Raw genomic sequence first — 12,500 nt, forward strand, 5'->3', positions numbered from 1 at the left:
ACACACACACACACACACACACACACACACACACACACACACACACACACACACACACACACACACCGCTACTTTAAACTATTCCCTTCTCTATCTACTCTTTCCTTGCGTAGATCTAGCGTGCTAACTCCTGGTGTGGGCGGCGGGAAGTGGGCGCTGGGTGGGGACAGTGGTTGAGGGTGGCAGGCAGAGAGCAGTGGGCGGGGGACAGTGGGCGTGTGTGGTGCTCTGTGTGAATCTAGTTATGACTGTCAAAACCAAGTGGTAGTGGTGGTGGTGGTGGTGGTGGTCCGGCTCAGTGACCGTGAGTAAGTGCAGGCAGGCAACAGTGAGAATAGTGCAGAGGACAGCGGCAGTGCGAGGAGAGAAGGACGAAGGGAAGGGGCGTGAGTGAGAGAGTGAGTGAGAGTGTAAGGTGGCAGGAGCGAGAAGGGAAAGGGCTAACTAAGGGTCTGTGGGTGAGGGTTTGGTGCGGCCTGTGATGGGTTTTGTGTCAGTGGTGTGAGGTGCCGTGTTGAGCGAGGGCCGCAGCGACTCACCACGCGGCACACCACCTCTAGCCAGGTCGCCGCCCGCAGGTATTCGTGATATCAGTTTTTTTCCTTTGTGTTGCTCATGAATCGCTGTAACTGATCTATTTTCTCCAATATACTCGGTTCTCTACGTCTTACTCAGTCGCCCACTACAAGTATTTTCTTTTTCCTTATTGCATCAATTAACCTTCCTCTTTCTTACGCCGGGCACATTCATCTCCAGCATCTTCCCTCTTTCCATATACTGCTCGTCTTTGTCTCTCGTCTTGACAGGATGTATGTTTTATGAAAGAATTACCACGTGGCCTCTTGCAGCTTCCCTTATGTTCTCATGTGTCAGGAATTGTAAGTAGGTAAGGGATGCGAGTAAGTGTGAGGAGAGAAGGAGGTGCGTCTTGCCAAATAAGAATAAGCAAGAAGTGGTACATGAGTTACTTTGCGTTACGTTGAACATGAACACGTTAAGAATCTTGAGTAGCTAAACGGATAAGATACACAGCAACAAGATCATGTATCGCCAGAGAAGTTTGCAAAAGAATATGATACAAACTGTGTCTAGATAAGAATGAATAAATAAAGAGTGGCATTTGAGTTACTCTGATTTGCTTTAACTATGAGCAGAAAATATCTCGATTAACTTACTAACTGGTTATATTAGATCACAAGAAAATCCGCCATCGCCAAAGAAACTTGGGAGTGTATACGTAAGCGTCTCGATAAGAACGAAAAAACGATTGACGTGCAAGTCACTCTGAGTTATGTTTTACTGGAGTTAAATTACTTCCATGGAAAGAACGTAATTTATCGGCAGTGGAGGTGACGAGAGAACGCTGACTCTTCCGCCGATTTATTATCTCTTAGGATCGAATCTATAACAATTGCGAGGACACCTTTCTCTCTCCTAGTGAAAGAGCAACAGCAGCAGCAGGAGCAGCAGTGGTATGTCCTGCAGGCTGGCGAGGTTACTGGGCGACCCTAATGGATTTAAATCAGTTTCATTAACATCATGTGGAGGACAGCGGACCAACACTCTGACTTGAAGCGTTTCAGGAGGGAGTTCAAGAGGAAGGTTGCAAGAGGGAGATTTCAAGACACTTACCATCAAATTTTGGGAAACACTTTTGGCTGGACTCGGTAATCAGGTTGTTAGTGCTGAGCCATTAAGGTGCTTTAAAGGAAGATCAGACATATTTATGGATGAGGATGATGAGAAAATAAGTAGGTACGATGCACGAAGGGACTGTTACCTGTAGACTTGATGGCTTCTATTTTCCCTATGACTGCGTTCTTTGGGGACTGGTGTAGGTCTTTATTAGTAGTCTTTATTGTTGCCTTTGTCCAGAATCATACATTAACAAACACAAAGATGGGAAAAAAAAATCGCATTTCATATAGTTTTTAGAAGTTAGCAGTTGTTCACAAATGTATTGTTATCTCATTAGCATCATTTTAAGAGACTGCAGGAATGACTACTTCTATTTATGTTTTTTTTTTTTTTTTTGCCTAATATGTTGGTATGTATTCCTAGTTAAATCATGACCTGAATCAATGACAACTCGAAAACACACAAACATTCAGATTTTACTTTATATTAGCGTGTGTAATTTATCCAAAAAACTAATAAGTAGAAGTCGGTGGGGAGGAGCCTTCGTCTTTATTATCCTGCACTTTTTTTACTTTAGACAACATCGGGTAGCTAATCTAAACTACCTCATGTGTCTAAGTAGTCTTCTGTGTGTAATTTATATAAAAAAAAAACTAATTAGGAGAGATCGGTGGGAGGAGAGCCTTCGTCTTTATTATCCTACTCTTTTTATTTTACACAAAATCGGGTAGCTAATCTAAACGACCTCATGTGTCTAAGTAGTCTTCTGCTGTTCGTTATTTCTTTGTGTTCTGGTGTGTTTCCTTCCTTCCGACAATTAATAATCTCTTGTTTCATTTTCTTTCTTCAAGTTTATCTTCTTGGTCTCTCGTTTTTGTTTCCTAATTCAGCTTATTTATCCTCCATTCCTTTTCCGTTCACTGAATTCATAACATTTACTCATATCCTTTTTTCTATACCTTGATTTCCGTTCTCTCTTTTCCTTCTTTCGTTTATATTTGTATTGATTGCCACCTCTTAAAGCTTTACATCTTTCTCATTCCTTCTCTTCTATTTTTTCCCTCTTCTCGTTAGTTCCCCCTCCCTTCCTTTTTAACTTCATCACATCTTTCTTTACCATCACTATCATCTGTGTCATCTCCGTTGTCTGACTATGCCTCGTGTGTGTGTGTGTGTGTGTGTGTGTGTGTGTGTGTGTGTGTGTGTGTGTGTGTGTGTGTGTGTGTGTGTGTGTGTGTGTGTGTGTGTGTGTGTGTGTGTGTGTGTGTGTGTGTGTGTGTTTGTTGAAAGATGACTAGCAGCGTCCTTGTTGCTTTTGTTCTGCATGTGTTTGTTTTCATTCTCTCTCTCTCTCTCTCTCTCTCTCTCTCTCTCTCTCTCTCTCTCTCTCTCTCTGTCTCTGTCTCTCGTGGTAGTTAAACGATATATGTAAATTTTCTTAGATATATAATACACACACACACACACACACACACACACACACACACACACACTCTCTCTCTCTCTCTCTCTCTCTCTCTCTCTCTCTCTCTCTAGAAAACGAAACAATATAGTGAGAAGGACGAAGAATTATGAAGAGTATGTACTCAGCTTTTTCTTCTCAAGTTTCTCTCGTTGTAGAAAATAAACAGAATGGGGTTCTTTTGGTTTCTTTTGTACGTTTTTTTGAGATGAATATTGTTGGATTCAGTTTGTCGCTGTGAATGAATTTTAAGTGAGAATTTTAAGGGTAGTGAATATCTCTTGCATTTATTCATTCATTCCTTCATTCATGTTTGCTTGAATTCTCTCTATTTTCGTTGACATTTGCGGTTTCTACAGTGAAATGAATATCTTTGCATTCATTCAGGTTAACTTCATGTATAACTTTACATTCGCTCACATTAACCTCTTCAATAATGAGACACATTTTTACCTTGAGATTTGTGTACGATTAGACGATTATGGAGGTCACAAGATTAATGGCCACAGTTTTCACTAATATAATTCCCACATATGTTTCTGAAGCTGTAAAAAATCACTAAATAATAAGCAGAATGAATATACAAACGCGACATGGTACTGAAGAGGTTAAAAGAAAATTATAAAACTTTACATTCGCTCACATTAACCTCTTCAATAATGAGATATTTTTACCTTGAGATTTGTGTACGATTAGACGATTATGGAGGTCACAAGATTAATGGCCACATTTTTCACTAATATAATTCCCACATATGTTTCTGAAGCTGTAAAAAATCACTAAATAATAAGCAGAATGAATATACAAACGCGACATGGTACTGAAGAGGTTAAAAGAAAATTATAAAAGAGTTGAATTACTTTAGCACCTCATGTTAATTTTCTTGAGGAGTGAATAGTCGCCGAAGTGAATGAAAACTGACAAATAAGAGTAAATATGAGTAGATAAGCAAAACAAGAACCAATGACATGAGTGAATCCAGAAAACCAATTATGATTAAAAAAGAAAGAAAGCAAAAACTAACTAGAACTGATAATCACGAATACCAATAAAAAAAAAAAAATACCAGTGACAAATGACCATAAGCAAAACAATAACAAAATAAACAAACACAACAGAACTAAGACAAATGAAGACAGATAAAAACAGAAACAAATACGAAGAAAAAAAAAAAGAAAAAGAAACTAAAAAAAAAAAAGAAAAATGAAGAGATTAAATACAACAAAGAGAATCAGTGAAATAATGGTGAGAGATAAAGGTAAATAGACGTAATTAGAGAGATAGATTAGCCCGCACACACTCACCTGTTCGGCTGTTCAAGGGGTCACCTGGGCCGCGCTGCAACAGGTGTGTCCCGCCCGCCCGTGTGCACCGCCAGCCTGGGATGAATTAAAGGATATTTCTAGTTTCCATTTGATGTTTTGTTAGCCTTTAATGTTTTTGTTGGTAGTAGTAGTAGTAGTAGTACTAGTTTTGTTGTTGTTGTTGTTGTTGTTGTTGTTGGTTGGTGGTGGTGGTGGTGGTGGTGGTGCTTCTTGTTTTCCCACTTTTTTTCCTTTGTTTTAAAATCTCTTACTTTTTTGCTTTTTAATCATAATCATTCATACTAAAACAAATACACACCACAAAAACTACTACTACTACTACTACTACTACTACTACTACTACTACTTATATAACTACTACTACTACTACTACTACTGCATCCACCACCACTACCATCACCACCACCAACAACAACACCACCACCACCACCACCACCACCACTTCCAATATTACTTTTCTCGACATAACGGATCTCTGCACTTATTCTTTCTCCGAACCACCACCACCACCACCACCTCCTCCTTCTCCTCCTCCTACTCTCTCATCTTGCTCTTGACTCATGCATTTCCTTCCCATCCACACAAACAAAAGAGTCACGTGACCAACATAACGTAAAGAGAAAGCGAAAAGAGTAGGTGACATCTCCTTATACATATTGAGAGAGAGAGAGAGAGAGAGAGAGAGAGAGAGAGAGAGAGAGAGAGAGAGAGAGAGAGAGAGAGAGAGAGAGAGAGAGAGAGAGAGAGAGAGAGAGAGAGAGAGAGATTATACGTACTATGAAAAGGAAAAAATCTCAAGAAAGCTAATTATCTCCGTGGTCTCTCAAAACAATCCTTTGTAAGAGAACAGAGGGTTTAAGAATCTACCCCAGTAATGAGAGTAATAAAGGAAGCCCACTATTTTGTCATGGCATGTAAACCTACACTAACTAATCGTCTCGCGTCGCCTGGTGCATGAGAAATATTGGTGGAGAATGGAGGTAACCGGAGATGCAGAATAATGGGAATATCATAGTGGTAGAGAAGTGTCGCAAAAAAACGTAACAAGGGTACTGAAGTGTTTTTAGAAATATAATAAGGATGGAGTGTCTCAGAGGTGCAGAAGTGTCCTGAAAAACATAACAAGGGAGAGATATGATGAGGTAATGAAGTGTCCTAAGAAAATAAGAGTGGAGTGTATTCGAGGTACTGAAAAAAAAAATGTCCTATGGTATCTAACAAGGAGATAAGTGTCCAAAAGGATACAATAAGTCTGTGATATGTTAGAGGTACTGAGGTGTCCTAGGAAATACAACGAGGTAGAGATCTGACTGTTATTACCATGTGTACACCTAATGGTTCCTTGTTACTTATTTTCCTCAGTTCAGAACCCGTATTCTGAAAACCTTTGCTCTCTCACTATCACTGCTTTCCAAAGGCTCCAGTTGAAGATACTCGTGTTTTTAAGAGTATTTTTATGATTCTGGTGATAGATTTCTAGTATACTAAAAGGAGAAACTGCCTTGAAAATACGGGTAGTTGTCTCTGTAGCCTTGGAAAATTGTGGTTGTGAGACGGGTAAGGCGTTTCTGAATACAGGTATAAGGCTCACCAACACAAGTCCACGCAATCCTCACACCTTATGTCAAGTGATGGTGTTCATTTCAAAGGATTAACCTCTTCAGTACCATGACGTATTACCATATTCATTCAGCTGACTATTTGGTGATTTTATACAGCTTCAGAAACTTATGTGCATGGGGATTAAAGTAGTGAAAACTGTGGCCATTAATTTTCTGATGTGCCTTTCCTAATACCAATAAAATGGTCTAATCATACAAAAATCTCCAGGTAAAAATGTGTCCCAGTAATTAAGTGGTTAAACTAGATGAAAAACAGGACATTATCTTCATATCATCTCCGTTCGTTGGCACTGAAGACTGTCGCCATTAATTCTCTGACCTCCATAGACCCTTCCTAATATCAATAAAATGGTCTTATCGTACAAAAATCTCCAGGTAAAAATGTGTCCCAGTATTGAAGGGGTTAAAATAGATGACAAACAACACCATATTTTTATATTCTCTCCGTTTGTTGGCACTGAAGACTGTGGCCATTAATTTTTTGACCTCCATAGACCCTTCCTAATATCAATACAATGGTTTAATCGTACACAAATCTCAAGGTAAAAATATGTTCCAGTAATTAAGTGCTAAAATAGATGACAAACTGCACCACACCTTCATATCCTTTCCGTTTGTTGGAACTCCTATACTGGTGCTGTGTCAGTAGGAGAGACGTGGCATTGAAGTGGCAGTGTGTCAAGAGTATCATGGTTATTACCTCCTTCAGTACCAGGAAACGTTTTTCATGTTTATTCTGGTAATTATTTGTTGACTTTACACAGCTTCAGATGCTTATGTTGGGATTGAAATAGTGAAGACTCTGGCCTTTACTCTTCCGGCCTCCATAGACTCTTTCTGATGCAAATAAAATCGTCTAATCATACCCATAAATGAAGGTAATAATGCGTCTTAGTATTGAAGGGGTTAAGGAGAATATTTAGCGTATTGCTATAAGATTTATGAGAAGTTACTTAGTTTATTATTTTTTTACCCTGTTAAGATTTCTTTCCTTAGATAATCCTCAAGTGTATGACGAGTTTTCAGTTAGTGCTTTTTAACTTTTCCTTAACATTATTTAGCTACATCACAGTTTGGAACACGAAACACACTCACGTTTTGTCCAGCATAGACAGGACGACACAGCACAGCACAACATAACACAACACAACACAACACAACATACTAAACCCCAGCACAACACAAAACAAGACAAAACAGCACACTTCACGCCCTTCACAACACACCCATAGCCTAGACAACACACCTACAGCCAACACAACACAAGCATAAAACCTACAACAATGAAGAGGATAAGCCACGTCTCACTGACATACACGCACACACACACACACACACACACACACACACACACACACACACACACACACACACACACACACACACACACACACACACACTCTCTCTCTCTCTCTCTCTCTCTCTCTCTCTCTCTCTCAATTCGTGCTCAGAGTTCCGCCTCATATGTTAGCTCTTCAATTTCCTTCTACAAACGGATTCAATCGAGCTGCATATCACATTTTCCTCTTGACTTTCGCCGGCAAACCGCAGCTCAAGTGACACTCCGCCAAGGCCAAGCAGCGCCGCTTGGCATTGTCCCCTTGCTCCTGTCTGTGCCAAAAAAATTGCCTTTGTCCCCACGTCCTGTTTGAGTTTCAGGGTCGCGTTACGTTTGTGGTAGTGTTAGTATTTTTTTCCTGTGATAATCTGCGATCTGATCTACTGTTAGTAGTTTTTCTTTTTCTGTTATCGTGAGGAAATTTTTAAACACGTGTTCTGTTGAATACTGCAGCATCTCAAATGGTTCCTCAAGCTGGAAAACACAAAATATAACGGCTGGATGTTTTCTTTTCCTTATAATCACCAGCAACTTGCATATATCTTCTTATTATAGCACAGTCTCTTATATAGCTTTACTAAATAAAAATGACACACACCCACAAAAACAGTCCTCTTCCTATTCTCTCCCCCTCTCTCCCTCCCTCCTTCCCTTCTTGTATTCCCCCACTCCTCCACCTCTCTCCTTTGTCCACGCAAGCAATTTCCATCCCAGTCTCTCATTGCTAACAAAAGACCACCAACCACAGACGTAAAAAAGCTTAAACTACATTCTGAGTGACGCTTCTTGTATCTTCTTCAGGATGGCAATGAGTGGGTGGCGGTGGGCGGCCGTGGCTCTACTGTGGGCAGGCCTGGCGAGCGGCGTTCCTCTAGGGCAGCGGGTAGACTACGAGACACTGAAACTGGAGGAGGCGGCGACGATGGACAGAGCGAAGAGGGAGATTGATCCGCAGACAAGACCCAAGCCAAGATCTGGGTCTTTTCTCCATGCTGTGAGTTCATGATTGGAATGACTGGCTTGTTTGTTCTTTCTTTTCTCTCTCTCTCTCTCTCTCTCTCTCTCTCTCTCTCTCTCTCTCAACACTTCTGGACTGCACCTCTATTGTTTCAAGGGTTCCTTTTGAAGTTAGATGTGCTTTTAAGAGTATTTTTATGGTCCCAGTTGCAAGTTAACAATATTTCTACATTTCTTTTCCTTTTCTTTTCATTTTCCTTTTTCTTCATGCAAAATACTGCTTATATTTTTTTCCATTTCATCCTTTCCTTTCTTTCATTTCCCCTTTACATTATTCAACTTTCTCCTCCTCCTGCTCTTTTTTTCCTTCTTCTATCAACTCAGCAAGTGGTCTACCTCCTCTTCTTCTTCATCTCTTTTTTCCTTCTCTTTATTGTCCTTTCGTCCTTCTCACCTCCTCTGAACATGCAAATTGACACACTACATTTGAAATTGGTACTAAACAGAATAATGGATAGAAGTGAATTTGTATATCTTGTCCTTCTCGTCGTCGTTGTCCTCCTCCTCCTCCTCCTCCTCCTCCTCCTCCTCCTCCTCCTCCTCCTCCTCCTCCTCCTCCTCCTCCTCCTCCTCCTCCTCCTCCTCCTCCTCCTCCTGCTCCTCCTTGTTCTTGACTCCAAACATTCCAACTCCCTCAGTATCAATCAACCTTATATCTAAAATTCTCTTCATCCCATGTATCTCTCACCACCACCACCACCACCACCACCACCACCACCACCACCACCACCAGCTCTATCACCATCACCGCATTTTTGAAATCTAAGAAACAGAACAAGGGCATCAAAATATAAAAATAAAAGGTTTACTTGAAGCACCAATACCAATACAGAAAAAAAAAGTTGCTTAAAATGTAATTATAAGTTTCAATTATAATACTACTACTACTACTACTACTACTACTACTACTACTACCACTACCATCACAACCATTACAATACCACTCCTTTTTTATTACCCTTGAAAATCATCTTGTTCTCCTCCTCTCTACTACTACTATTACTACTACTACTACTACTACTACTACTACTACTACTACTACTACCACTACTACTAATACTTTACTACCACCACGTTATTACCACCACTGCCACCATCACCACCAGCACTACCACTACAATACTCCGTCTCATTTACTTCTCCAATCCTCTAATAAACCTTACATACATATACTAGTTCGTCACGCATTGAAGAAAAACCTGAAGGAAATTTCTGCCTCATCTCCAAGTAATTAATCAAAATGCAACGTTATGTTGTATCTCAGTAATTATATTTTGTATATATATTTTTTTCAGATTTCTTATACTTATCTATTTTTATACCATGTCGGCTTTACACGGGAATTTATGGGCTAAAGGGAATACTTTTTTTGGGTACCTCCTATCTCAAAGCCCACCCACTAGGAAACCGTTGCCCCGAGTGAGGAAGCCCAACCTACACTCGGACCGTGGACAAGATTCGAACCCATGCGCTTGGAGACCCCTCGGACCCCAAAGCACGCATGGTTCCACTGTACCACTGTTTCCATGGTTTTATTTTCTCTTACGAGCAAACACACACACACACACACACACACACTCTCTCTCTCTCTCTCTCTCTCTCTCTCTCTCTCTCATGAACTTTTCCCTAATATTATAATTTACGATCTTACTCATTGATTTATTCATCTTCGTATAGGAATCCGTTTTCTAATTACTTAAATCACATATTAATCAAGTAAAACGTCTATCTATCTATTTATCTATTTCTGTTTGTCTGTCTGTCTGTCTGTCTGGTTATCTGTTGATTTAGTGATTTTTCTATTTATTCATTTACCTATATATTTTTTACAACCTATCTATACATCTATCAGTCCATACATCCAATCATCGACTTGTCAATCAGTGAATTATTTAGTTGACTAATTTATCTATCTATTCAACTATTTTTCTATTTTATTCATGCCATTCTATTTCTCTATCCTCTCCTCCTCTCTCTCTCTCTCTCTCTCTCTCTCTCTCTATTTATCTATCTATTTATCTATTTGTCTGCCAGTCAATCAGTCAAACAATATATCTATCTACCTATCTATCTTTCGATCGATCTATCTATCCATCTATATAAATTTCGATCTATCTATCTATCTATCTTTTAAACTATCTATCTATGTATCTATCTATCCCTCTATCTATCTGTCCCTCTACCTGACACATCAATACTCTATCCTCTCCCTCACCTGCTTCCTAATTTTCCTAAGTTACCTGCACTTATGGCTTGCTAATTTGCATAATAAGGTAATTATACAAAACTTTTAATTTGGGAACTACCTCCTCTGCTTGTCTATCTATCTATCTCTTTGTTGTCTGTCCGTCTACCTATCAATCTATCTGTCTAGAGAAGTGCAGATCCTCTTACCTTTCTACTATTTTTCTATTCATGTTACTTCTTCTTTCAATCTCTCTCTCTCTCTCTCTCTCTCTCCATCCTCACTGATCAATAAATGTCCCCCTTTCCACTCCACCTTTCTCTTGTAACTCTTCCTTTTTCCTTTCCCCACAAACTTAACCACCTGTTCTTCCTCACCTTCCTCTTACTCCTTACCATCATCCACTCCCTCACCTCCTGCCATTCTTTCTTTCACAGATGGACTTTATGAAGAAGTTTGGATACGTGGAGAACAAAGGGGACAACAATACAGATTTTGTCTACACGCAGCAGACTCTACGAGATGCGCTACTCAGGGTGCAGGAGTTTGGGGGCATTGAACAGACGGGCGAGCTGGACGAGGCCACAGTGAAGGTAAGAAAGGGGGCGATACTGAGGTGGTAATATGTTTTGGTATTGAAATGTAGCAGTGAGGGTCAGATTGAAGCAGATAGGTACTGTACTAAGGGGTGGAGGGCTGTTGGTTTATAGTGAAGGTGAATAGAAGAGGAATGGGAGGATAAGATTAGAGATGGGCGGATGGGTGGGTGGTTAAGTGGATGGATGGATAGAGAAGGGGAATAAGATGAGGTAAAACGAGCAGAGAGAGAGAGAGAGAGAGAGAGAGAGAGAGAGAGAGAGAGAGAGAGAGAGAGAGAGAGAGAGAGAGAGAGAGAGAGAGAGAGAGAGAGAGAGATTGTACGAATATATAACACACACACACACACACACACACACACACACACACACGCTATCCCACCACTGCCACCACTTATTTATTTTAACATTTCTTCCCACCAAATAACACGTGGCTTTGTTTACATGTGATTAGCTGATGGAGACGCCTCGCTGTGGGCTGCCTGACTTGAGACCAGAGGACATAGCACAGCAGAACAACCACACCAGAAGGAAGCGATACATCATTGGAGCAGAGGGATGGAAGAAGAGGAAGATCACATACCAGTAATGAGAGAGAGAGAGAGAGAGAGAGAGAGAGAGAGAGAGAGAGAGAGAGAGAGAGAGAGAGAGAGAGAGAGAGACTCCTTCATTCATCTTAATCATTATCAAACATATGACATTAGTTTCTTTATAGCACCATTGAAACGCACGTCCGTGCACACACACACACACACACACACACACACACACACACACACACACACACACACACACACACACACACACACCACATGTACACAAGTAATAACGAAAAAAGATGCCCACAGTCTAAATAAATGAAAGAAAACAATCACATAAACTTCTATAATAGAACAACGCGATCATTTTTCTTTGTGACACCAATACAACAATAATCAATGTCCATTATCAAAAAGAAAAGAAAAAGCAGATCCAGCACAGATCAGCGCCAAACCATCCTAAACACAAGATCAGTGGTAATTTTTTGTCGTCTTTTCTTAGAATCTTTTTGTTGTTTATCAGTCAATCAATCAACGAGACAAATGCAAAAAGAGTTCATTTCAATTCCCTGTAACAAAAGACAGTAGAACAGTTCATAGAGTCTATAAATTTCAATCAGCCGACCAACCAATCAATCAAACATATATACAAAACACACTCAACATGAATCCACACTAACAAAGGAAATAACAATGATCAATAAATCCAAATAGCCTTTTTCATATTTTTGCCTTCTTTTGTTCCCTCTTAGGTATATATAAAAAAAAAAAAAAAGT

At 40.0% G+C, this 12,500-nt stretch overlaps 1 protein-coding gene across 2 annotated transcripts in view; it reads left to right on the forward strand.

The window, feature by feature from the left end:
• Nucleotides 1-12,500, forward strand: part of LOC123501962 (matrix metalloproteinase-14-like) — a 44,959-nt gene that overhangs the window by 13,724 nt on the left and 18,735 nt on the right. For both annotated transcript variants that reach the window (XM_045251078.1, XM_045251077.1), the window contains exons 2-4: nucleotides 8,188-8,380; nucleotides 11,026-11,181; nucleotides 11,639-11,769. In XM_045251078.1, coding sequence (XP_045107013.1) covers nucleotides 8,188-8,380; nucleotides 11,026-11,181; nucleotides 11,639-11,769 — 480 coding nt within the window. The remainder of the gene's footprint in view (nucleotides 1-8,187; nucleotides 8,381-11,025; nucleotides 11,182-11,638; nucleotides 11,770-12,500) is intronic.

This window comes from Portunus trituberculatus, chromosome 10 (genome assembly GCF_017591435.1).
Source record: "Portunus trituberculatus isolate SZX2019 chromosome 10, ASM1759143v1, whole genome shotgun sequence".
Lineage (NCBI taxonomy): Eukaryota > Metazoa > Arthropoda > Malacostraca > Decapoda > Portunidae > Portunus > Portunus trituberculatus.